This window comes from Hippoglossus hippoglossus, chromosome 24 (genome assembly GCF_009819705.1).
Source record: "Hippoglossus hippoglossus isolate fHipHip1 chromosome 24, fHipHip1.pri, whole genome shotgun sequence".
Taxonomy (NCBI): domain Eukaryota; kingdom Metazoa; phylum Chordata; class Actinopteri; order Pleuronectiformes; family Pleuronectidae; genus Hippoglossus; species Hippoglossus hippoglossus.
The window spans coordinates 355,001-379,772 of NC_047174.1; the positions used below are offsets into that span (position 1 = coordinate 355,001).

General features: G+C 43.3%; 3 protein-coding genes across 8 annotated transcripts in view; 2 read left to right on the forward strand and 1 right to left on the reverse strand.

Annotated features, from left to right (window-relative positions):
• cpsf3 (cleavage and polyadenylation specific factor 3) overlaps positions 1-2,969 on the forward strand; it is a 9,637-nt gene extending 6,668 nt beyond the window's left edge. For 2 of the 3 annotated variants that reach the window (XM_034580625.1, XM_034580626.1), the window contains 7 exons: positions 1-39; positions 525-623; positions 693-787; positions 1,558-1,645; positions 1,725-1,791; positions 2,158-2,254; positions 2,658-2,969. The exon at positions 1-39 is cut by the window's left edge and continues 70 nt beyond it. In XM_034580625.1, coding sequence (XP_034436516.1) covers positions 1-39; positions 525-623; positions 693-787; positions 1,558-1,645; positions 1,725-1,791; positions 2,158-2,254; positions 2,658-2,747 — 575 coding nt within the window. In that variant the 3' untranslated portion in view covers positions 2,748-2,969. The remainder of the gene's footprint in view (positions 40-524; positions 624-692; positions 788-1,557; positions 1,646-1,724; positions 1,792-2,157; positions 2,255-2,657) is intronic. The other variant, XR_004613347.1, reaches the window with a different exon arrangement.
• A 2,741-nt stretch (positions 2,970-5,710) lies between these two features.
• adam17b (ADAM metallopeptidase domain 17b) lies at positions 5,711-12,577 on the reverse strand. The gene is given in 21 exon segments (XM_034580735.1): positions 5,711-5,960; positions 6,098-6,347; positions 6,349-6,492; positions 6,643-6,699; positions 6,797-6,964; positions 7,043-7,173; positions 7,635-7,769; positions 7,847-7,950; positions 8,743-8,942; positions 9,026-9,178; positions 9,255-9,346; positions 9,418-9,571; positions 9,661-9,719; positions 9,722-9,761; positions 9,865-9,951; positions 10,352-10,482; positions 10,726-10,906; positions 10,978-11,066; positions 11,224-11,354; positions 11,428-11,560; positions 12,290-12,577. Coding segments are annotated over 20 exon segments (2,499 nt in total). The 5' UTR covers positions 12,384-12,577; the 3' UTR covers positions 5,711-5,960; positions 6,098-6,131.
• A 1,086-nt stretch (positions 12,578-13,663) lies between these two features.
• On the forward strand, positions 13,664-23,155 carry taf1b (TATA box binding protein (Tbp)-associated factor, RNA polymerase I, B). 4 transcript variants are annotated; one of them, XM_034580643.1, is made up of 15 exons: positions 13,664-13,869; positions 14,049-14,147; positions 15,552-15,639; positions 15,912-16,009; positions 16,440-16,532; positions 17,018-17,123; positions 19,227-19,395; positions 19,479-19,578; positions 19,933-20,080; positions 20,717-20,882; positions 20,965-21,002; positions 21,148-21,235; positions 21,517-21,587; positions 22,105-22,333; positions 22,831-23,155. In XM_034580643.1, the coding sequence occupies exons 1-15, from the start codon at positions 13,852-13,854 to the stop codon at positions 23,033-23,035; spliced, it is 1,716 nt and encodes a 571-aa protein (XP_034436534.1). In that variant the 5' UTR covers positions 13,664-13,851; the 3' UTR covers positions 23,036-23,155. The 4 variants fall into 4 exon arrangements, with proteins under 4 accessions (XP_034436534.1, XP_034436538.1, XP_034436535.1 ...); XM_034580647.1 differs by lacking the exon at positions 22,831-23,155 and adding an exon at positions 22,397-22,567 and having other exon boundaries at positions 13,677-13,869; positions 22,105-22,365; XM_034580644.1 differs by having other exon boundaries at positions 13,681-13,869; positions 20,965-20,997; positions 21,143-21,235.
• Positions 23,156-24,772: the final 1,617 nt, after the last annotated feature.

A 24,772-nucleotide genomic window follows, 5' to 3' on the forward strand; every position in this document is an offset into this window, starting at 1 on the left:
ACTTCAACTATCACATCCTGACGCCCTCCGACCTCTCAAGTGAGTAGTTCTGTGTGTGTCTACCAGCTGGTCGTGTTCCCACGTCACATGACCTTCACATCCACTGGTCATGTGGTGTAAACAGGAAGTAGATGGTCTCCTCTGCAGTTGGTTGCTTAGTAACAGAGGAGCAGTGATGGTGAAGAGTCGGAGCAGGGATTTCTTTTCTCTGAGCGACAACGAGGTGGAACTGTTACTGACAGGAAGTGTTACTGACAGGAAGTGTTACTGACAGGAAGTGTTACTGACAGGAAGTGTTAGCGACGCTTTGTGTTCACCGCTGGTCGTCGAGTCATGTGACTGATGAGAACCAATCAGGAGGAGAACGTGGGCGTCATCTGTTCAGACTAAAACACAACCCACAGCGATGACGTTGCAGTGTGGGCGGAGCCTTGGTTGACGACTGTAGAAAGTGTGTGTGTTTGATTAGTAGACTTGAAATGATCACTGAAGGAGATGAACTGTGATTGGTTGGTTTTCTGCAGATTACACAGATCTGTGTATGAGCACAGTGACTCAGACTCAGGCCGTCCCCTACACCGGACCCATCTCGCTGCTCGTCAGTCAACTGCGGAGCCTCGCAGGTCAGTCACCTCACATCTGAACACAGCTGATCATGGTCCCTGTCTAACCTTTGTGATGTTTAACCTCAGGAGACGTGGAGCAGGTGGAGGGAGCCGAGAAAATCACCGTCCGCATCTTTAAGAGCATCACTCTGGTTCATGAGGCCGGGATGGTGACACTGGAGGTCTCACACAGACACACACACAGACACACACACACACAGACACACACACACACAGACACACACACACACACACACACACACACACACACACACACACACAGACACACACACACACACACAGACACACACAGACACACACACACAGACACACACACACACAGACACACACACAGACACACACACAGACACACACACACAGACACACACAGACACACACACACACACACAGACACACACAGACACACACACACAGACACACACACACACACACACACACACAGACACACACAGACACAGACACACACACACAGACACAGACACACACACACACACACACACACACAGACACAGACACACACACACACACACACACACACACACACAGACACACACACACACACACACAGACACACACACACAGACACACACACACACACACAGACACACACACACACAGACACACACACACACACACACAGACACACACACACACACAGACACACACACACACACACAGCTCCTCTCTGTCCACTTAGTGTTAATATTGAGTATTTTTAGAGAGAGAGATCTTTTAATTTCTCATCTCGGGCAGCAGGGCTCCATCTGATCAGTACATTGACATTAGAGTGTGAAATGTCTATCGCGCACGTTGATATCGCGCTGACGATAGATTTCCGATATATCGTGCAGCCCTACTTTACTCGACATAAACACTTTATTTATTCAACTTTTGAGTTCAGAAGTTTAACGTGACTCTGTTCCCGTCCCAGTGGATCGCCAACCCGCTCAACGACATGTATGCTGACGCCGTCACCACGGTGATCCTGGAGGTCCAATCCAACCCCAACGCCCAAAAATGTCAGTAAACATTGCGTCCTGCTGTGTCATGTTTGTTGCTATGGTGACGAGTAGAAACAAGGCTAACGGTTTGTTTCAGTTCCTGAAGGTCGGAGGGAAACGTTCCACGTGGACGTGTTTGTCGAGCGACTGGAGCTCATGCTGCAGTGAGTACTGACGCTTGTTTTACCCTGTGGTGCGTGCCAGTCGGGCGGAGTTATAGATTTGAACGTCTGAAGCTCCTCTTCTAACAAACGGTTCATTTAAAACGTCAGGAAACGTTTTCTCATCAATGAATATTTCTGACAAAGCTGCAGAAGAAATTCATTTCGATTTAAAAATAACTTTTTTTATATATATAATCAATTTATTTTCACATGTTTTGGTTGTTAAAAAAAATCTTAAAAGAAAAAATATTTTTTTCAAAGACGAGATGCTGATTGTGTGTGTGTGTGTGTGTGTGTGTGTGTGTGTGTGTGTGTGTGTGTGTGTGTGTGTGTGTGTGTGTGTGTGTGTGTGTGTGTGTGTTCCAGCGACATGTTCGGAGACGACTGTGTGAATTTCAAAGACGGTAAAAACCTGAGCGTGACGGTGGACGGCGTGACGGCGCTCATCGACCCAGAAACCCGGGTGAGTTCAGCATCTGCACGTTTTTATTCTCTCACTGAAGTTAGCGCCCCCTAGAGGCTGAGATCTTCATTACACACCAGATAGATTCAAATGTCCAGTTCATGCTTTTTAAAAAATAATTCTGCAGTCGTGTCGTCAGTATGGAAGACTGAAACTGCCATAATTCAAAAGCTCAAATATATTAATATACCAGGAAATTCCTGAAAAGTAATATTGAAAATAATAGTTGGCTGTGATTTCTTAATTAATGAGATAAATTTGATTTAATATTTGTTTGCCTTAGTGTTAGTTCATCTATTTATTTAATCGTGTGTGTGTGTGTGTGTGTGTGTGTGTGTGTGTGTGTGTGTGTGTGTGTGTGTGTGTGTGTGTGTGTGTGTTGACCTCTGACCTCTGACCTCAGACCGTAGCCTGCACAGAGGACGAGTCTCTCAGGGAAATGGTGGAAGTCGCCATCCATCGACTCTACGACGCCCTCAGCCCCACCGTCTGACGAGCACGCCCACTCTGTGATGTCACCAGCATGGGTCCAATCACAGGGAGCCGCCGATGACGAAGGGGTGTTTGTGTCCATGGTAACGCTCCGATTGTTTAAGTGTAATTTTGTAACGACAGTGCAGCTGTGATATGAGTTTATCAATGCAACTTGATGTAGAATAAATTCTGAACATAAACACAAATGTCTTCATATCAGCTGATGTGAAACAACAGATCCTGAGTCAATAGAAACCTTTTAAAAATAATGAGAAATCGTTTTGATGAAGTTTCTCATTTTGAAAGTTTCTGATTATTTCTGTAATGTTTCTCTAAATAAAATCACAATGTTTTGATAGTTTCTGATTATTTGTTCTCATTTAATAAAGTTTAAACTTTTTTTTTTTTTTTTTCAAACCCTAACACAAAATAACGAGGAAACTGTTTTGATCATTTATTATCCTTTGGATTTTTTTGAGTAACTCATTATTTTAATAGTTTCTCAAAACAAGAAATACTTTTATACAATATCTCGGTATTTCACATTTGTTTAGCACGATTATTTTGAGTGTCTTATTATAACTATAAGGTGATCTTTGTTTCATCAGTTGGCAGACTTGAGCTTCCATAGGTCACAGCTGTTTCTTTATTGATCTGATAAAATCAATAAAATGCAATTTGTTCTACCTTGATTTATTTAAAAAAACACTTTTCAGTGAATTCGTTCGTTTGTTTCCTCAAAGATAAAAATAACACGGAATGAAAATATGAAATATGTTTTAATGACTGAAAACTGATTTTAACAATAATGACACTGACTTCATCTTGATTTCACTTCATTTATTCAATGAAACAAAACTCAAATGTCTCAAACACAAAAGAAGGAAACTTTCAGTATTTTTCATCGATCGTAAGAATATCTGCTGGCGACGTTCTTTCGATGGACATTAATTAATCGACTGTCTCAGTGTTTAAAAAGTCGTTTGACTGAAGCCGCAGCGATCAGTCAAATGATCAGTTTGTCCATATGTCAAATATTTTCTGGTTCCAGCTCCTCGACTGAAGAACAGATTTTTCACTGTTAATAATAATAATGAACCGATGCATTTTAGCGATTTAAAGACGTTTTCAGAAGCTCTCGACAAAACTGGATTTTTCCAGTTTTCAAAATAAAATGAAATTACAAGAAACTAAATAAAAACCTTGAAATCTTCAACTACAACATTAAATCTGAAAATGCTGCTGAGCCTGAAACAACAAACAGGGAAATGATGACGGACGTTAAATTCCACACTGACAAAAAACAGCTCAGGATGTTTAACGTTAAATTCACTTTACTGAGCGACGAGAAACTGAACATTAAAACGTTAAAATCTTCACATCAGCAGCAAAGAAAAACACAAACAACACAGTGTTTAAAATACTGACGTGAACAGAAGGCACACTGCTGCGACTGTCAACACAAAAATACACATTTAACAACAGTCTGGGTTTATTCAACTACACAAAAATATGACCAGATAAAAAACACAGATTTTAGGAACCAGAGGGGCGTTGCCATGGGGACACGACGCAAGCTGCTGGTAAAACATGTTTATTTAGAAACGGCTGTTTTTTCAGAGGTTTAGTTTAAAACTTCTTTTTGAGGGATTTTAAAATACACGTCCAATTGTTGACAAAACAAAAATTATGATTTGAAAAATAAGGAAGCTCATATCTGCCAAAGCAAATAGAAAAATATATGAAACATTCTCGTTCAAATTTTTTACACAAAAATGTAGAACTTTTAAGTATATGAGGGGATTTTACTTTAGTAATAAAAAAATAGTTTTCCAATATTTATGTTTTAGTTATTGATTAATCATTTGATCTATAAAACCTCAATAGTCAATAAAAAAGAAAATACCCATCACATTGACAAAGGTAACTTCTTTAAATGTCCCTTTCATTAAATACTTTAATACATTTTATTCATTATGATGAAAAAAGTTTAGTGATGAGAAAAATAACTGCTGATGAATCAATAATCAACTGTTTCAGATGAATTCAAATTTACTTGATTAAGTTGAACATCAAGGTTTTAAAAACAGAAAATCAAACATCCACGTTTGTATTTATATATATATATATATATATATATAAATACAAACGTGGATGTTTGATTTTCTGTTTTTAAAACCTTGATGTTCAACTTGATATCCACAGAGTCTTGTGTAGCAGAGTGGGTTGAGCAAGGCACTAACACTCTGGTTCAACTCCCAGAGAGATGCTAAAACAGGTTTTCTTTAGGGACTTTAACACGAGACGTAAGAACGATAAAAATTCATGAGTAAAACTCAATATTTAAGAATCAAAAAGATGTGATGACACATGGTCCAAGATTCTTTCAACTCAAAACAAAAGATTTGAGTTAAAATACAAACTCTGACCTCTGACCTCTGACCGACACTTCCTGCTGAATCGCTTTCAGCCACGTTAAACGGTAAAAACACGGTCATCAGTCACTGATGCCCTTTGACCTTTCAGAGCTAAAACTCCGATGGTTTTCACAATCAGTTCAATATGTTACCAACGTTTTTGACGTCGACGTCGACGAATCAGTAACAAACGCATTCACTTGTCCAACATTTAAAAATGAACGTTAGCGCTGAGACGAGGACGAGCAGCTGAAGTCAACGAATCTTTGGTTGCTAAGAAACAACTGATGGTTTTACTTTTAATACCTGAAGGTTTAATATTTGGCATTTTTTAGATCAGTTTCCTTTTTACAGGAACTTTCGGACGTGAGCTGAACCGATACCTGAGATTTAGTTCAAAATATAAATTTGATATTTTTATTTAACATAATGCAAAAAAGTTAAGCAGATTTCTTTGCTTTTCTAAAGGCTGAACTGAAATCGGACGAGACAGAAGCTGGTTTAAAGCGGTTCAGTGTTTCATCGCAAAAGACGATAAAAAGACGAGCACGTCTGAATTTGTGCGACATGTTGACAATGGTGACCACGAGCAGCACGAGCAAGAAGCGCAGTGAGAACAGCATCACTTCTGTGAGAATGTGGTCACGAAGACAAGTATTGGACAAATTCAAACTGACCAGATGGTGGCGCTGCAGAGTTATTACAGTTCGTTCTGAGAGGCCCACGGAGTCTGAAGTCGTCACTGAACAACTCAAGTGTCGCTCACGCTGAGTCACGTGGAACTGATGCTTTGTCTCTGAGACACAATCGAAGTTTACGTAGTGATAGAAGACGAAGACGATTCTGAAGTGGACGCTCCAGCCGAGAGACGACGAGGCATCGGGTTTAAAACAGGAGACGTTGTTTCTTATTAAAGACGTTCAAATCGTTTTTCTGTCGCTCTTCCATCAAACCTGTGATCAGCTGTGAGACGTGGGACAGGACGTTCAGCACTGCGTCTCCTTGGAGTCGATCTGATGTTGTCTCTGCAGTCTGAACAGCAGCGCCCTCTCGCTGCGACCCATCACGCTTTTCTCCGTCAGGTCCTCGAACGAGCGCTGAGCCGAGCGCCCCAACGCCTCCTCCAGGGCGTCCTCGTCCAGGTGGGAGTCGCAGCCGGGGTCCTCCTGGATGGTCGCCATGCGGGGGCTGTCCAGAGGAGGGAGGGCTGTGTCGGAGCCCGGGGGGGGTGCTGGTCTGCTGGGGGCTGCACGGCTGGAAACGAAGGGGGGCGGCGGCGGTGGGGAAGGTCGGAGGTTTGAAGATCCGAACAGATGCGGACTCCAGGCTGCTCAGGAGCTCGGCATTCTGGGTAAACAAACCGTCAGAGTCAGGTGGTTAAAGGAGCAGGTCGTATTTTGAACTGAGAAAATGAATCTGAGCCCCGCCCACTGTTGTACTGTGATGTCATCAAACGTCCGATCAGACCAATCAACAAAGAGCATTAAAGATTCTCACGCTGGGGAAGAACAGCGACTTGGTGCTTTGCTCGTACTGTTGATCCAGCTTCTTGTCCTGAAAACAGGTGAGAGTGACGATCTGTAACGTACACGTGCTAACATACAGAACGTACATGTTGAGATATGAGAGTGACGAGCCACTTGTGACCCACCACACAGTGAACCAGGATACTGAACGGGACCCAGAAGAGCAGAGAGAACGCCACGACTGAACCCACGATGTTATCGGCCAGAAACGTCCCCAACGTGTTGATGTCCAGTTTATCGATGAAATCCCACAGACGCTCGATCACATCCTGCACCTGCTTCATGCACTTCCCCTGCAGAGAGAGTGCACGTGTTTAGACATCGTGCACGTGTTTAACGCCAGAAGCTCATTTACTGAAGCGCCGTCTCACCGCTCCGTCACAGAAGCCCACAGTGCAGGGTTTCCCTTTGCGCAGGAACAGGAAGTTCCCCATCTCGTCCTGGTAGGGGGCGCAGGCGCCACCGCTGCTCCGACAGCAGACTTTGCACGACGAGTTGGTTTCTGCGGAGAAACAGACTCGTTAAACAAATGTTAAGTCCCCGTTTAAAAAAAAAAAATGAAGATAAATCAAAGTAAAAAATAAACAGGAAAATCATTTTGCTTGTTTTAGGTCACGTTTCGTTAATCTTACTGCTTTTCTTCTTTGAGATTGTTGATGTTTTTAATAATAATTCTGGTTTCAAAGTCTCAGCAGCAGAACTCAGATCAAACTTTAAATTGGATCCTTTTTATTTCAGTCCAGTTTCCTCTCTTATCTGTGGGCTCCACCTCCTCAGGGAAACTTCAGGCTGTTTAGCTGCTAAATGCTGAACGTTCAGCGGCTGCTCTGAGTCTGGAGCGGTTTACAGAGGCTGGTTCCAGATGTTTCTCTGGAACCAGCTGCTGCTGTGGAACAGAAGCTAAATGAGGCTAATTAGCTCCTTAGAGAGAGAATGTGTACTGGAGGCCGGACTGACGGGTACCGTTGCAGGCGCAGGGCTGCAGCTTCAGGACGGCCTGACAGAACGGAACGCACTCTCCGGTCAGACACTCGCCGCTGTCCAGACACACGGTTTCATCTGGAGCGTTTTCTGGGGGCGGACACTCGCTGCTGTTTCCTGTTGACAATAACACAGAAGACATGAGGCGTCGGGACCAGGACCGCTGATGCGTGACCTTTGACCCGTGTGCTGACCTGTGCAATAGGAGTGTCCTTTGCAGGTGGCGTCGATGGGCTCCTGACAGACTTCGCCTTCGGACTCGAACCAGCAGCCTTTACAGCACGCACTGTTCCTGTCACTGAACACAGAACAGTTTGTTGAGCTGAGCACACGGGGCGTGACGATGAGACGTCTCCACTTCCTCCGGACATGAAGCCAAAATATCTCAGGAACCAACGCTGCCATCTTGTGGCGACGACGTCATTTGCAGTCAGAGTTTCTGCAGCAGTGAATGTGGAGCGGCGCCATTGAATCAAGGTCCCGCCCACACTCTCGACCAATCCTGAGTCGATCTCAGCTGTCAATCATAATATCTCAGCCTGTTTCTATAACATCAAATAACTAACTAACGTTACAGTTTCTGTGACCACTGAAACATAATCACTTTATCTTTCAGTCTAAGTGAATAAATTCCCTCTTGAGTTTTCTTGAGATATCGTGTTCACAGGAACGGGACGGACGGACAAACCGAAACCATTATGTCTCCGGCCAGAAGCACTTGGTCGGACCTCAGTGAGACAAGAACGACCTGAAACGACAGAAACATCTGGACAAACATTTATTTAACGTCTACTTTGACGTTTTAGTTTGGTCCATGTCCCATCTGCTAACATGGAGGAGGAGGGTTTATGACCTATACTGCAGCCAGACACCAGGGGGGCGATCCACCAAGATCTAAAAGTAGTGAATCCAGACTTCAACTGGATGAACGTGCACAAAGGGGAAATGACGACACCTACATGTGACCAAAGGAAACGTTACCTTGATTAAAACAGATTTCTGCAGGTATGAAATTATAATGTTTAACTTTACAGATTGCACCTGTAATCGGACTTGTAGCCCCCCCCCCCCCCCCCAGCTGGTCTCTGACCTGCACTGAACTCCAGGTCTGAGGCGGCAGTCGTCCGTGCAGCAGCGATCTGAGTTGATGTTCAGGAGTCCAGGATCACACTCCTCCCCCTGCTCCACCCGAGAGTTCCCACACACGTTAATGTTTCTCTCCCTGAAGCACGACAACGCCTTCGACCTCAGACGCTTCACGATGGAGCGTTTGCTGCAGTTTGAGAAAACCTGGACACACGAGAGAGATTCACGGACGTCGTCCTTCAGGTTTCAGCTGGTCTGAGCGACACGTGAAGAACAGGAAGCAGCACCTTGTTGTTGACGTGGTCTCCGCTCACAGCGATCGGGTACATGACGTACTTCCCTCCCTCGTCCTCTCGGGGGGCGCAGTGCGGTATGTTGTCGGGGTCGTGCTCTGCTCCGAAGTTGTGGCCGAGCTCATGGGTTGTCACCAGGTCCGCTTCCTGCAGAGACCAAGCTGTTATTACCTATGAAGGCAGCGGAGCGGTGGTCAAACACCTTTTCAGAGAAACCACCCACCTTCGTCAGGATGGTCTTCCCATAGTTCATAGTGCTGGTCAGACCCGTGTTGAGGTAAATGGCTCTCTGTTGGTTTGCCGATGAAGGACACGCTAAAGAAACAACAACATGTGACCATTGAGTTTTCACTCGTGCTCAGATGACTTCAGCGACAGGACTCTACCTTTGGAGCAGAGGCCTCCGGGGATGTCGGGTTTGGCCGGGGCGACGTAGGCGAGCCCCAGCGTCCCTTCATCAAAGTCCTGGTAGGTGAAGAGGTGCGCCAGGCACACGTTGGAGGCGTTCTCTGCGATGTCCACACTGAACTGCTGCAAGAGGACAAAGGAGAGAAGGCGGGATTCAACATACAACTTGCAGCGTGTTGGCGTGACGCTGGAGTCGTGGCAGCTTTTTACCCTCCAGCAGTTTTCTTGACGTCCCAAACGTCTCTGCCCTTCTCTGGACTTCCTCTCATGTTGAAGTGACTTTTCCTGGATCCACAGTGCTCGGAATCTTGTTGATGATGATCTGACAGGAAATACGAGTGTTAAACGTGTTTCTTGCTCTGATGTCGCATGACTCCACCCAAATATACAACAAGCCAATCACAGTGTTCCGTCATGTTTCTCACCTGCTGGATCTGAACTCCGTAGCCAACGAACTCCTCGTCCCACGATGTGTTTCTGTAGATGTCGTCCACTCGATCGATCAGCTCGATCTGAAGAGACAGTCAGGTGACTAACTGTCAGCATTCATGGAATCTGTTGTACAGGTGTGTGTACGTGTGTGTGTCACGTGTACAGGTGTGTGTACGTGTGTACAGGTGTGTGTACGTGTGTACAGGTGTGTGTACGTGTGTGTGTCACGTGTACAGGTGTGTGTACGTGTGTACAGGTGTGTGTACGTGTGTGTGTCACGTGTACAGGTGTGTGTACGTGTGTACAGGTGTGTGTACGTGTGTGTGTCACGTGTACAGGTGTGTGTACGTGTGTACAGGTGTGTGTACGTGTGTACAGGTGTGTGTACGTGTGTGTGTCATGTGTACAGGTGTGTGTACGTGTGTACGTGTGTACAGGTGTGTGTACGTGTACGTGTGTGTGTCCACGTGTCGGTCTGACCAGGTAGTTGAGCGTGGTGCTCTCCTCCTCTCGGCCCATGTGTTTGAAGAAGCGATGGTCGGCCACCAGCAGCAGAGGACACGTGTTTCTCTTGTGGTCGTGGACCTGACGTTTCCCTCTGAACACAGACTCTGAGCAGGTGAGGACAAAAAACACGTTAGAAACATGTTAGCAACATGCTAATAAAATGAGAGGCTGGTGCCGACTCTTCTTCTTCTTCTTCTTCAGTCGTTAGAAATGGCTGAGCCTTAAGAACAGCTGTTTATGCGACGAGCAGCCGCTGGTTACCTCAAACCCACAGTGAAAAACATCCAAATAAAGAAAATCTTTTCCTGAAATTTGAAACTAGATGAAAGAGAAAGCGATCTACGGACCGTTTTCCTCCCGCTCCGTCAACTTGGCTGTTTTAAACGCTGTCGGGAGGAGGTGGCTGGGGTCGGAGGTCACGTAGCCGCAGACTGATGGATGCTGCAGGCGGCTCAGGTTCCTGATGTCCTCTGAGCGGTAGATCAGCAGGCGACCATCAGGGGGCGCTGACGTGAACCTCCACAGAGGCTGGACACAGAGGAGAAGACATGTAGGAGCTTTTATTTTTCGGTATCAGACGGTCGGCGTCTGTGTCGTACCTCGATGTTGAATTCTGCCTCATCAGTCAGGATGTGAGCGGAGAACTCGTGGTCGTCGATATGAGCCTGAACTCGAGAATTTTCTTCTCCTGGAAACACACAAGCTTTACACTTTTATTTCAACACACACACACACACACACACACACACACACACACACACACACACACACACACACACACACACACACACACACACACACACACACACACACACACACACACACACACACACACACACACACACCGATGACATGTCCGGTGAAGAAGTTGTGTCTGTTGATCTGGTAGCTCTGCTCTCCGTCCTCGTCCACGACCGCCACTCTGAAGTCGTCAGTGAACAGCTCGTCGTTCGTCCTCAGGTACAGTCTGAACGTCCTGCACACACACAAACAGGCTGTGTTAGCATCATTCTGGTGACACCTGCCGTGGCTCTGAGTGAGACCAGGACCTCTTCAGGGCGTAGAAGCTGAGCGTTTTCTCCACGTGACTCTGAGTTTGGACGTCTCTGCGGCGGACGGAGTGCGTCTGCAGGCTGGACAGACGCAGCACGTCGAAGTCGTCCAGCATCGACCTGAGAGACGCTGCGGAGGAAACACATTGTGACGTCATCCAGCCACGTCTGAATTCAACATTTACCTGAACAAATACGACCAAGAGTTTAGTTGTTTTTTGACATTATATAAAATATATATGAGAGAAAATAATGAGCTTGTTTTACTTTATTACATTAGTTCTCTTTTATTGGAAACGTTACTAATATATTCATATATTATGGGATGTGACACTGTCGACAATACGTGTTTATTATACGTGTCAATCATCACAACTTTAACTTAGTTAGTTTTTTAAGTTGACAACTAAAATAACACTAAATTTGGTCTTTTTTCATAAAATGTTATCTCTTTACTTTGATTAATAATCTCTCGTTTAAATTGTTTCCTGTCACACGTGTTGAAAAATAAACTGTAAATAAAGATGGAGGACACGTCTCCACTTCGTACCTCAGATTTGAACGCTGCCCTCTTGTGGTGATGACGTCAGTTGGAATTGGTTTATGACGTATAAACATATTCGAAACACTTTTGCTTGACTTTTTGGCTCTTTCGCGGGATCCATCTTTATTTACAGTCTCTGGTGATAACACTGTGTTGTACGTTAAGTTGTTTGATTCATCGTCTTATATTAACGTTGTTTTTAAATGTTGTGTTTATTTGTATCTGAAGGAACTTTACATAAGAAAGTCGAGAAGAAATTATACAGAAAAATGATGAGGTGAATATTATCAGCGGAAAGCGGAAGTTCGGACTCACCTTCTTCCTGTTGCTCGGTGTCTGCGGATCGAACCGCTTCGGTTAAAACCGTGAGAACCGCGAGGATCGTAAAAACTGTGATGTCCGGTTTCATGTTTACCGGCCCCGCTGCTTCCTTCAAAATAAAAGCTCCAACATCACAGGCAACACGTTCGCGACAGTTTGGAAGAAAGTGTTCAAACACGTCCGCTGATACAAGTCAAGAATGAACTGAGATGAAAAACAAAACGTTTCCGCTCCGAGCACCAGGAAGACGGAAATCTGCAAGTCAACACGCAACAGGCAGGACATGCGGGACGGAAGTGGATACAAGTGCCTTCAAAATAAAAGCCTGATGTTTAAAGCACAACATAATACACTTACAATACAACAGAAATAATGAAATATTTTTAAAATGATAAAGTTTTAAAATGCAACGAATCAATCACAAGATTCATTATAGAACATTATATATTAAATTACATAATGTTACAGAGGACTTATAGTAAATAAACTTCAATACTAATAAAATAAAAGATTTAACTTTATGTGATAAATTAACCAAATAGGTCAAATGATATTCAATCTTAAAAGAATTGCTTGTAAAAGCTACATGCTGAATTTTAAAGTTGCCAGATTTAAATGATTTAAAGTCCAACAACATGAACATGTGTGAAGGTCTATCTCAGACTTTGATCCTTCAGATTTCCTCAAGATTCTATCATATCAAAATAGCTATTATTATTCTTATTATATAATCACCTCGTTGATATTACTGGAGAATACTAGCACACAGCTTTATTTTGAAAATCAGTTGTTGCATAAAGTCTGTATTATGCCAAACTTTACAAACTGTTGAATAAATCCTGCTGGAATTTGAAAAAAATTTAACCTTTAAAAACGGAGGGATTTTAATGGGGGTTGATTAAAAAGTGATGTCACCAGAGGAGAAACATGCCTGACGTCATCTTACGTAAGAATAACATAGAGACATCTGGCAGGTTATTTTTAACAAGTGACATCATCAACACATGGCGGGAAACAAACACGTTCAAACACCAGAGACAATTATTATCATTATTATTATTATTATTATCATCACTATTTTACATAGTTTTTAATAATATTATTGCTGTTGTTATTGATGTTTATATTAATAAATTATTATTGTTATTATTGTCATCATTATTATTCTCAGTATTTTTATTGTCACTATATTAATAATTATTATTATTATAACCACTTTTGAACAACATGAAAATTACATATTTGTATGTATGTATATGTCAGACATATTCAGTGGTAGTTCACCTCTCAGACTGTGAGAGGCAGCAGAGCGCCACTGACCGTTCAGTCTACTGGAAATCACGGAAGAGGAAGAAGAGGAAGAAGAAGAAGAAGAAGAAGAAGAAGAGGAGGAAGAAGAAGAAGAAGAAGAAGAAGAAGAAGAGGAGGAAGAAGAAGAAGAAGAAGAAGCAGAAGAAGAAGAAGAAGAAGAGGAGGAGGAAGAGGAAGAGGACACGCGACACGTGAACGAGCAGCTGACTCGTTGAGTTTAAACGGTTTGAACGTTGAACGTGAACATGGATGAAGAACTTACGGTAGTTTCTCTTCTCAGTTTTTTTTAATTCACAGAAAAGTGTTTCAGTTCGAATCACCAAACTAATCTGTGTGTGTGTATATGTGGTGTGTGTATATATGTGTGTGTGTGTGTGTGTGTGTGTGTGTGTGTGTGTGTGTGTGTGTGTGTGTGTGTGTGTGCGCGTGTGTGCGCGTGCAGGCCGGCTTCACGGAGCTGTGTGCGCAGTGCTCCGCGGTGGACTGGGGGATTTCAGACGAGGGTCGGTTCTACTGCAGATCCTGCCACAACGTCATCGAGGTAAACAACAGGCACATGATCAGCTGATCTGGAGCATGACATCACCTCTTCTGATCTGAATAAAGATGTCAAATGTTGAACATTGTCAAAGTTCCTTCAGCACCATTCATAGCTTCTTCTCAGGCTCCGTCTGATTGGACGAGAAGTGTCTATGAGCTGACGTCTGCAGATCTGCACTGATGTTCTATGAGATGTAGATCTGCTCTTTGACTGGGACACTGAGACACAGAAGCTGCTTTAGACCTGCACTGAACTCCAGATAATCTCCGGACATCCTCTGGAGGATCACGTGTGAACACAAGGAGTGAGACTCAGTTTGTCTTCCTCCTCCTGAGCTCCTCAGTTCTCTGGATCTTCTCTGGAGGATCAGACTCAGTTTGTCTTCCTCCTCCTGAGCTCCTCAGTTCTCTGGATCTTCTCTGGAGGATCAGACTCAGTTTGTCTTCTTCCTCCTGAGCTCCTCAGTTCTCTGGATCTTCTCTGGAGGATCAGACTCAGTTTGTCTTCCTCCTCCTGAGCTCCTCAGTTCTCTGGATCTTCTCTGGAGGATCAGACTCAGTTCCTCTTCCTCCTCCTGAGCTCCTCAGTTCTCTGGATCTTCTCTGGAGGATCAGACTCAGTTTGTCTTCTTCCTCCTGAGCTCCTCAGTTCTCTGGATCTTCTCTGGAGGATCAGACTCAGTTTGTCTTCCTCCTCCTGAGCTCCTTAGTTCTCTGGATCTTCTCTGGAGGATCAGACTCAGTTTGTCTTCCTCCTCCTGAGCTCCTCAGTTCTCCGGATCTTCTCTGGAGGATCAGACTCAGTTTGTCTTCCTCCTCCTGAGCTCCTCAGTTCTCTGGATCTTCTCTGGAGGATCAGACTCAGTTTCTCCTCCTCCTGAGCTCCTGTATAAAGTCTAGATCCAGGAGCAGTGTGAACACAGCAGAGGATCCTCCACTGATTCACTGAGTGGGGGGGGGGAGGAGCTTCTAACACGGGACACAAACATGAAGAAACTAAAACAAACCTCTGGTGAAGAAGTGCTGACACACACGATGAAGACACAGACGAAGATGTGAAGAGAGTTTGTGGTGATCAGAGCTGAAGGTGTCAGGTGATGTCAACATGATCACATGACCTCTGCAGCAGAGGTCACACGTCACTTCCTGTCTCTGTCTGCTGCTCCGCCCCTCTCCGGCTGTGTTGTTCATGTGTGAAACACAAACTCTGGAGAAAGTCTGGAGACAGTTCTCCTTACATCCTCTGGAGGTCATGTCTGAAAACATGAGACATTCAGGGACAGTGCAGCTTCACGTCAGCAGGTGGCAGCGTTGTATTTGTGACTTTTCATTTGAGTTTCATCAGTTTTCATCTGTGTGAATTAAAATTTATTTTTAATACGTGAACGTGTCCAAATGTCCTCAGAGAACCAAAGAGGTGGTGGACACGACCTTCACCCCCGGCTCCACCAGAATCTCCACTATCGGCAGAGGGACGAGACGCAGGAAAGCAGGTCAGTGTCTCCGGCTCACATCAACATCCATTGAAGAAAAAATAAAACATGTGAAGTGATGTGCTTGTTATTAAATTATTTGTCTGGATGATTCTGAAACCGACAGAATTAATCATCAATCTTTCAGAAATTCCATTCATACTTTTTAATCTTCTCTGGTTATAGTTGCCCAGTGAGAGTTTTGAGTTTTTTAAGGCAGCTGAAGATCTTCGCTTAAGACGATTAATCAATGATTACAAAAAAAAAAGTGTTCCTCATGTTTGTTTACTCAGATCGTGGTCGTCAGTGGATGATCTGTGAAGGTTTTCAGTTCATCCTGAGGAACCAGGCCGACGCTCTGCTCCGACTCGGAGTCTCTGCTCACTTCAAGGTCAGGTTTTACACCAATGGTTGAACGTGGGGAGCCGTCAGAAACAGACCAGAAAAAGATCAAAGACTGTACGTAAAGATCAAAGACTGTCTCCAGTTACTCCAGAAATTAAGCCAAAAATATTTTATTTAATTTTGTATATTATAAATGCTGCCATCTTGCTCCTTTTGAATTCAGAGCCGTGGTGTCAAGGTCCCGCCAATTCATGCTCTCAACCAATCAGGAGTCAGTCTCAGCTGTCAATCATGACGTCTCAGCCTGTTTTTATATCATCAAATAACTGATTCAAACCAAACTGATCAGAAACACTTGAACCAACATCAGTGAGATAAGAACGGGGGGGGGGGGGGGGGGCTTCTCGTTAGGGAACATACAAGTCGTTCATCTTTATTTACAGTCGATGAAAATGGCCGATCGTGTGCTGTTCTAGGACCAGGTGTTGTGTCAGCTGTGGAGACTTTACCTGCAGAAGAGTCGACAAGCGTTCACCAACACCCCAGTGAGGAGCTCTCGGTTTAAACTGGTGAGTTCACTGACACTTTTTACATCTTGGTGGTTTTTAACTCTATAGTGAAGCAAATGAAGGATTTTAGTCGTCGAACGTCAGGATCTGAAGTTTTCAGAGAAACAAACTGAGCAAACGTGAGCTGCTGCTCGACTCTCAGCCAATCAGAGACGAGTCGGAGAAACACTGGGTTTTAACAGGAAGCTGCTTTCTTCAGAGTTTTACTGGATGAATCAGCTGTTTGTGTTTGAGGAGGATTCAGATAAAACCTCCTGAACCATCAGCACTGAAGGAAGAAGACTACAACTCCCATCATCCCACACTGCATTAACACAATGCCCTCTAGTGGCAGAACTTGACAAATGTGGAGCAGTTTACTTGAGTGTTGAAAGGTTTGCCTGAATGTAAATTTGTCAAAACTTTGACTAATAACTTTAAATTATTTAGACTCAAATCTTTTTTGTGCTCTTTTTTTCCTCCCCCCCGACTCCGTCTGTCCTCAGCAACGTCCAGGATCCGACTCCGACAGTGTAGCTGAGTCGTCTGCTGCTTCGGCCAGTGAGACGGACGGAGAGACCAACCTGTCCAGCACCGCCGCCTCTAACGCAGGTGCTGGCATCGTCTTTATATACAGTCACTGATCGTCTTTATATACAGTCACTGATCATCTTTATATACAGTCACTGATCATCTTTATATACAGTCACTGATCGTCTTTATATACAGTCACTGATCGTCTTTATATACAGTCACTGATGGTCTTTATATACAGTCACTGATCGTCTTTATATACAGTCACTGATCGTCTTTATATACAGTCACTGATGGTCTTTATATACAGTCACTGATCGTCTTTATATACAGTCACTGATCCTCTTTATATACAGTCACTGATGGTCTTTATATACAGTCACTGATCGTCTTTATATACAGTCACTGATCGTCTTTATATACAGTCACTGATGGTCTTTATATACAGTCACTGATCGTCTTTATATACAGTCACTGATGGTCTTTATATACAGTCACTGATCATCTTTATATACAGTCAGTGATCGTCTTTATATACAGTCAGTGATCCTCTTTATATACAGTCACTGATCCTCTTTATATACAGTCACTGATCGTCTTCATATACAGTCAGTGATCATCTTTATATACAGTCACTGATCATCTTTATATACAGTCACTGATCATCTTTATATACAGTCACTGATCCTCTTTATATACAGTCACTGATCATCTTTATATACAGTCACTGATCCTCTTTATATACAGTCACTGATGGTCTTTATATACAGTCACTGATGGTCTTTATATACAGTCAGTGATCGTCTTTATATACAGTCACTGATCCTCTTTATATACAGTCACTGATCATCTTTATATACAGTCACTGATGGTCTTTATATACAGTCAGTGATCGTCTTTATATACAGTCACTGATGGTCTTTATATACAGTCACTGATCATCTTTATATACAGTCACTGATCCTCTTTATATACAGTCACTGATGGTCTTTATATACAGTCACTGATCCTCTTTATATACAGTCACTGATGGTCTTTATATACAGTCAGTGATCGTCTTTATATACAGTCACTGATCATCTTTATATACAGTCACTGATCCTCTTTATATACAGTCACTGATGGTCTTTATATACAGTCACTGATGGTCTTTATATACAGTCACTGATCATCTTTATATACAGTCACTGATGGTCTTTATATACAGTCACTGATCATCTTTATATACAGTCACTGATGGTCTTTATATACAGTCACTGATCATCTTTATATACAGTCACTGATGGTCTTTATATACAGTCACTGATGGTCTTTATATACAGTCACTGATCATCTTTATATACAGTCACTGATGGTCTTTATATACAGTCAGTGATCATCTTTATATACAGTCACTGATCCTCTTTATATACAGTCACTGATGGTCTTTATATACAGTCACTGATCATCTTTATATACAGTCACTGATGGTCTTTATATACAGTCACTGATCATCTTTATATACAGTCACTGATGGTCTTTATATACAGTCACTGATGGTCTTTATATACAGTCACTGATCATCTTTATATACAGTCACTGATGGTCTTTATATACAGTCACTGATCATCTTTATATACAGTCACTGATGGTCTTTATATACAGTCACTGATCATCTTTATATACAGTCACTGATGGTCTTTATATACAGTCACTGATCATCTTTATATACAGTCACTGATGGTCTTTATATACAGTCACTGATCATCTTTATATACAGTCACTGATGGTCTTTATATACAGTCACTGATCGTCTTTATATACAGTCACTGATGGTCTTTATATACAGTCACTGATCATCTGTATATACAGTTGCTCTGTGGATGTGAATAAAAACCTTTCTATTTATTTATATATATATCTATATCTATATATAGATATAGATATAGATATAATTAGGGTTACAAAGGATACGTCTACACTTACAGATCATGGAAACTAATATTTTATACCAAAACAACTCTGGTCTTTGCCAACACTCATCACAAATGGCTCACAAATCTCAAATCACAAATCTTAAAGACATTTTTGTGTTTGATATTTCTGTGGTAAAATGTACTGACACAGATCTTAAATTTAAACTTCATTTTTCTATTTGATTTGAAACATGTTGACGTGTGGAAATGTTCCTTGAACGAGCAGAGAGCTGCACTGATTGGCCGCAGCGCTGGGGCTCCTCAGACGTCGTCACCTACCTGACGGCTCGTCAGAGGCGGAGTCGAGGTCTGATGAACATGCCCAAGACGTTGGCTCTGATCCACCTCGCTCTGCTCTGGAGCCGCGAGCCTCTGACGCTCAGCGACCTGCTCAGGTAACCTCTGACCTCCCGTCACGCTAACAGTCAGTGCCGGTCTGGAAGGTTGTTGAGGACTGAGTGGGTGTGTTCGTTCGCAGGTTGGTGAACGGAGGTCACGTCCCGTACGTAAACGCCTTCGAGGAACTTCCAGAGGAGATGAAGCTGGACGGTAAAGACGCTCTCATCTTCAGAGTCGAGGTCAGAAGTTTCAAATGTTCTAACATGTTTCATCTGAAGCTTTGTTTGTATTCACATATTTATTGATATTTAGTTCTGTATATATGTATATAATGTATAACTATTCATTAGGTTATTAGTATTTATTTGTGTATTTGTTTTCTACTAGTAGTCGTAGATATTTTTCTGTATTTAATAGTTATAAGTGTTTGTTTTAGAATTTATATCTGGATATTTATTAGTATGTATTAGTTTTAATTCGTATATTTTAGTACGTTTTCGTGTCGTTCATGATGAAACAGTTTTTGAAGATCAGGTGTCAGATGCAGCTTCAGTGAGCGTTCTGTTGACGTCTTGTCGGGTTTGTCTCCACAGAGCGTCCCGTCCCACCGGCTCGTCCAGCGCCAGGCTCAGACTCTGCTTCTGTTCCTGCAGCTTCCAACCTTTCCTCCAATCAGCCGACAGAGTCTGCTGCACCCAGCGCTGCTCAGCCTGCGCTACCTGGCAGACGCCAACCTGCCCGGTAACACCAGCGCTCTCAGTACTGCAGACAGTAATGGACATTTTATTTACATGGCACATTTCATAAGAGGAACTCAATGTGCTTCCCATTGAGAGAATACATCAAAACAAAATACATTATATATATATATATATATATATACTATAATAACAAATACAAGACTAGACTTGCAAGTAAGTATGAGCCACAGTTGGGAAGTGACCGTGCTGAGGCTGCAGCGTCCCTTGACAGGAAGGATGTTAGAGAGCGTGTCCATCGGGTGGCGCTGGAGAGGGCTTCGCCAGACCTGGATCTGATTCTGAGTACGGCCAGAACAGCTCTGCCGGCTGATCTGAGGTCTGACCAGGTTTTATTCAGCGAGTTAGAAATATACTGTGGAGCGAAACCATGAAGTGCTTTGAAAACCTCTGACAGGATTTTGAAGTTGAACCTGAAGCCAGTGGAGGGATTTTAGTCCAGAAGCAGGAATGATATGTTCAAATTTACGTGTAAGGACTCTTGGCTGCTGCATTCTAAAGGTACTGCAAACAGTACTCACAGTACTGCAGATAATGGGCTCAGTACTTACTGTACTCTCAATACTCACAGTACTGCAGACGGTACTCACAGTACTCTCTGTTCGCTCATCACTTCCAGACGATCTCCACCCGTGGGTCTGCAGGCTGATGGACGACGCCGGTTTGGGTGATTTCACGTTGGACCCCACGTCTTGTCCCGTCCTGCCACAGTACGACATCCAGACCGCCGCCGTCATCGTCGTCACCATGAAGCTCATCTTCGGCCTGGACGACCACACAGAGTGGTAACTGCCCCACCCCCACTGATCTAAACTCCTCCCACTCAGATTTTACAGGTGAATTAAACATTTGTTCTGTGTCTTTAAGGGATTTATCTGACGAATCCGGTGTCCAGGACGACTCAGGTCAGTTCTTCACCTCCACACGGATTTACACATGAAACTACAACGTCACATCACAAAATCAAAGCCGCTGCATTGACTGTGATACTGGAGGAAACTTATAGAAACATTATTTTTAAAAAGAAATTGTTTTTTTTTATTTTCTCAGAAAACCTGTTTAACCTGAGGAGGTGGTTCAGATTGACGCAGGCTGCTCTGATCGCAGCTCAGCAGAAGAGACACCACGACGTCGCCAGGTGAAATCATAGGGACTCGACACCTGAGCTCGTTTCAACGTGCACCGGCGACACCTAGTGACGGGAGGCATCATGTTTTTAGGTTTTCTGTCCGTGTGAACACAATATCGCAGTCTAATATCATATAGTAGAAATGTTCAGTTCCACTAGAGGTCATTGAACTCAGACATATGGTGTAATGTTGTGGGATGAAGCTTTCTGGTTGTTAACTTTGTTGTTTAACACCAAAATGATTTTTTTATTGCTAATATATTTATCATCTCCCTCCCTCTCATCCTCAGGAAACAGTGGAAGGCCAAGAAACCTCTTTACCCGAGCAGAGACTTAAAAGCTGTTGTGATGAAAAGGAAACGTAAGAGTTTCCAGAGATCCGTCATCGCTCCGTCATCGCTCCGTCATATTTCTGCCCAGATTAGAATATGAACAGCAGCAGAACCGACCATGATCTGTTCAGACGACGTCACTGGATCACTGACACTCGAGGACACGTTGAGCTCTGTAACTTGAGGATCATCGACTGTGTCTCAGTCTCTAGTTTCAAGTTTTCTTCAATAACGATGATGTTCATTCAGTAAATTATGACCATTTAGAGTCAAACAGACCATAAAGCACCGGATGTATTGGGGGGGGGGGGGGGGGGTACCACAGTGTGATTGACAGCTAGTATCACTTAATGGGTGCAGGTGTGCAGTGTCCAAGTCTGGCTATGGTGACTTCTGGTTTCAAAATGTCAAAGTGAGGTTTCAAAACAGCAGCTCACAAACCGACTGGTGAAGTCATGGTAACGGTTGATGCTTATCGTGGACAGCTTCCTTTTACTTATCGGACGTATTGAAACTAGACCAGCTGTGATGTTTGTGTCTCTGCAGGGACAGCAGAGCAGGTTCAGATGTGTTTTGAAAAGCTGTCTTCTCGTCCCGTGGGCGTCCAGCGCTGCGGTCTGTCCAGCTTCATATTCTGTTGGGGGGACGAGGACGGAGCAGACGGTCCCAGTCTGCACCACCAGAAGCTGGACCGAGTCTTGACCCTGAAACACAACGTCCAGACTCTGTCTAACACAGCATACTGGCACACGGCGCTCCGAGTCTGCGACCCCAAGTACGTTAGAAAGTGTTGAATCAACCATCTTTATTTCTATAAAGGGGATTGAAAAGATAACAGCAAATGTTAGCATGATGCTAAACACTTAAAAACAAGAAGGGATTCATATAAAAACCTAAAATGACCTTTTCCATAAGTTGGAACGAGCTGTGCATTGACGCAAGTCATGACCACTAGCATCGTTATGGTATCACTTATTAGCAAAAAGTAAAATTAGCATTAAGACAAAAGTCATGTTGGCATAAAGAGAGCTGTTACCATTATAGCAAAAAGTAACATTAGCACCTTTAAAAAAAAAAAAAAAAAAAAAAAAAAGTGGCTTCAATATTAACTCAAGTATCAAAATCCTGTTGGCTTTCATTAAATGAAAGTACCGGGAGCTCTTTGTATTCAATAAATGATTGTTGGGATTTTAAAATCAGTTTTGTCACGATGCAGTCAGGTGATGTGTTAGTTTCACTCCTCAGGTCCTGACATCTTCTCCTTCTCCACAGGAAGTGCAGGAGTCATTACTTGGAGGTGGAGGCGACGCTGCCTCGGTCGTTCGTGTGGCTGCTGCAGCTCTTCTCCTTCCTGCTGAACGTGAAGCCGGCCAACCTGTACGAGGAGGTGCTGAAGGTGGAGAGACGAGTCCTCGACCGCAGACACCTGAGGAGGAAGGGGAGGACCACCAGGTCCGAGGACATGATCGTCAGCTGATGACTCAGATCTTCTGAACAACGCTGCTGTTTCTGGTTTTATCACAAGCTCCTGAAGAACAGTCAGAGAAACGCAGTGACACCAACTCAGCAGCAGGGGGAGACTCACAGAAAAGACTCAACATGTTATATTTATATCATATATGAATATGAATATGAACATGAACATGTTAGTTTGTCGTGCACAGACACCTCACGTGCACGCCTATGTGCACTCTGACAGTTACAGGTGAAACTTCTCAGACACAAACATTAGACTGTAAAACATTTTGTTTCTTGGATTTAAATCAGAACAATTAAAATGTTCCTGCTCTTGAAACATAAAGACATAGAAAAATATTTCTCTTGTTTCATAATGAAATCTGTTCAAATAAAAAAACAATTATTATTATATAATCTCTTTGTTTCAGTGTGTAGGTTTAAAGTCTTATGAGGTGAAACTTATTGCAGGTTTTCAGAGGACAGGAGTCATCTGAGGACACTGGAATCAACCAGCCGACTGTGAACGCAACACGATGCTGTATCCGCCACGAGGTGACAGGAGGTAACGCTGCTCTCTGTAGTATCACCATGGCAACATGCCCAACGCTGTTAAGTTACCTAGCAACAGACATGAACATGGCAACCGCAAAAAGAAAACCCCTCAAGTGGGTCTGCAGCTGATTTAACAGATTTCCCATGGAGGTGATGAAGGGACAAAGCTTCTTGTTATTTCATGTTTTATTTATCATTGATTTATTACAGGTTTGTTTTCAGCTCTGAATCGGTCCAGTTACCTCAAACAACCCCACGAGGTAAGATCAGGTCACTGCAGCAGACGGGAGAACAAAGAGCGTCTGAGCACAAAGTCCAAAGATGCTGAGCAACAAATAAATTCTGAAACACGACGTTGGATTCAAATACAGATTTTAATTCTTTTATTTTCTTCTTTGTTCACTTTAAACAAACCAGAACATGAGTGTTCACAAAGTACTCACTTCCTGTACTCAAGTAAAAGTAGTAGTACCACACTGTCAAAATACAAGTGCTGCATGGAAATGTTACTGAAGGTAAAATATGTGAATATAAACAGGAAAATGTACCTAAAGTATTACAAGTAAAATGACTCAGTAAGTAGTCTTTCACAGTGAGCTCTTCTCATCCGACTCTATAATTAAACTGCCTCTGAGCTCGTGGTTATGACCATAAACTGTAAATAAAGACGACTTCTCGTCTTCCTCTAGAAACGAAGCCAAAATATCTCGGATATGAACGCTGCCATCTTGTGGTGATGTCATTTGCAGTCCGAGTCCGTAGTGACCTGAGGAACTCGTTGTCATACCACTAATTAAAATAATTGATAGTTAGAAACAACCCCTCACGTGAAGCTACTTTAATCAGTGTCTTCACGTGAAGTGTCGGGGAGAACTTCAGCTCCTTCACCAAACCAGAATATCCAAAGAGAAACGCTGTGAAACAGTTGGTGAAGGAGACGGTCGACTTCAGAGATCTTATCTCCAGCTGAAGATCAAATGTGAGCTCAGCCAGATCAATTCGATTTTCCAGCTCTGGATCCATGAGGACGTCAGTTTGGATCCAGAGTTTTTATCTCTGCTGTAGAGAGAGAGACAAACCTGAGCGTTGGTGTTGAACGATGATGAACCGGCTGCACCGCCCGTCTCGTCCAGCAGGGACTGACCTACATTCCACTGACCCCACCCTCCCTGTCTTCCCCTCACATACATACAGTACATACACT

Excerpts from the sequence above, each read along its gene's own strand:
- taf1b (XM_034580643.1), top strand. Across the intron at positions 19,579-19,932 it reads CTCTCATCTTCAGAGTCGAG|AGCGTCCCGTCCCACCGGCT; the intron begins GTCAGAAGTTTC and ends TTGTCTCCACAG. Across the intron at positions 21,003-21,147 it reads CGGTGTCCAGGACGACTCAG|AAAACCTGTTTAACCTGAGG; the intron begins GTCAGTTCTTCA and ends TTATTTTCTCAG.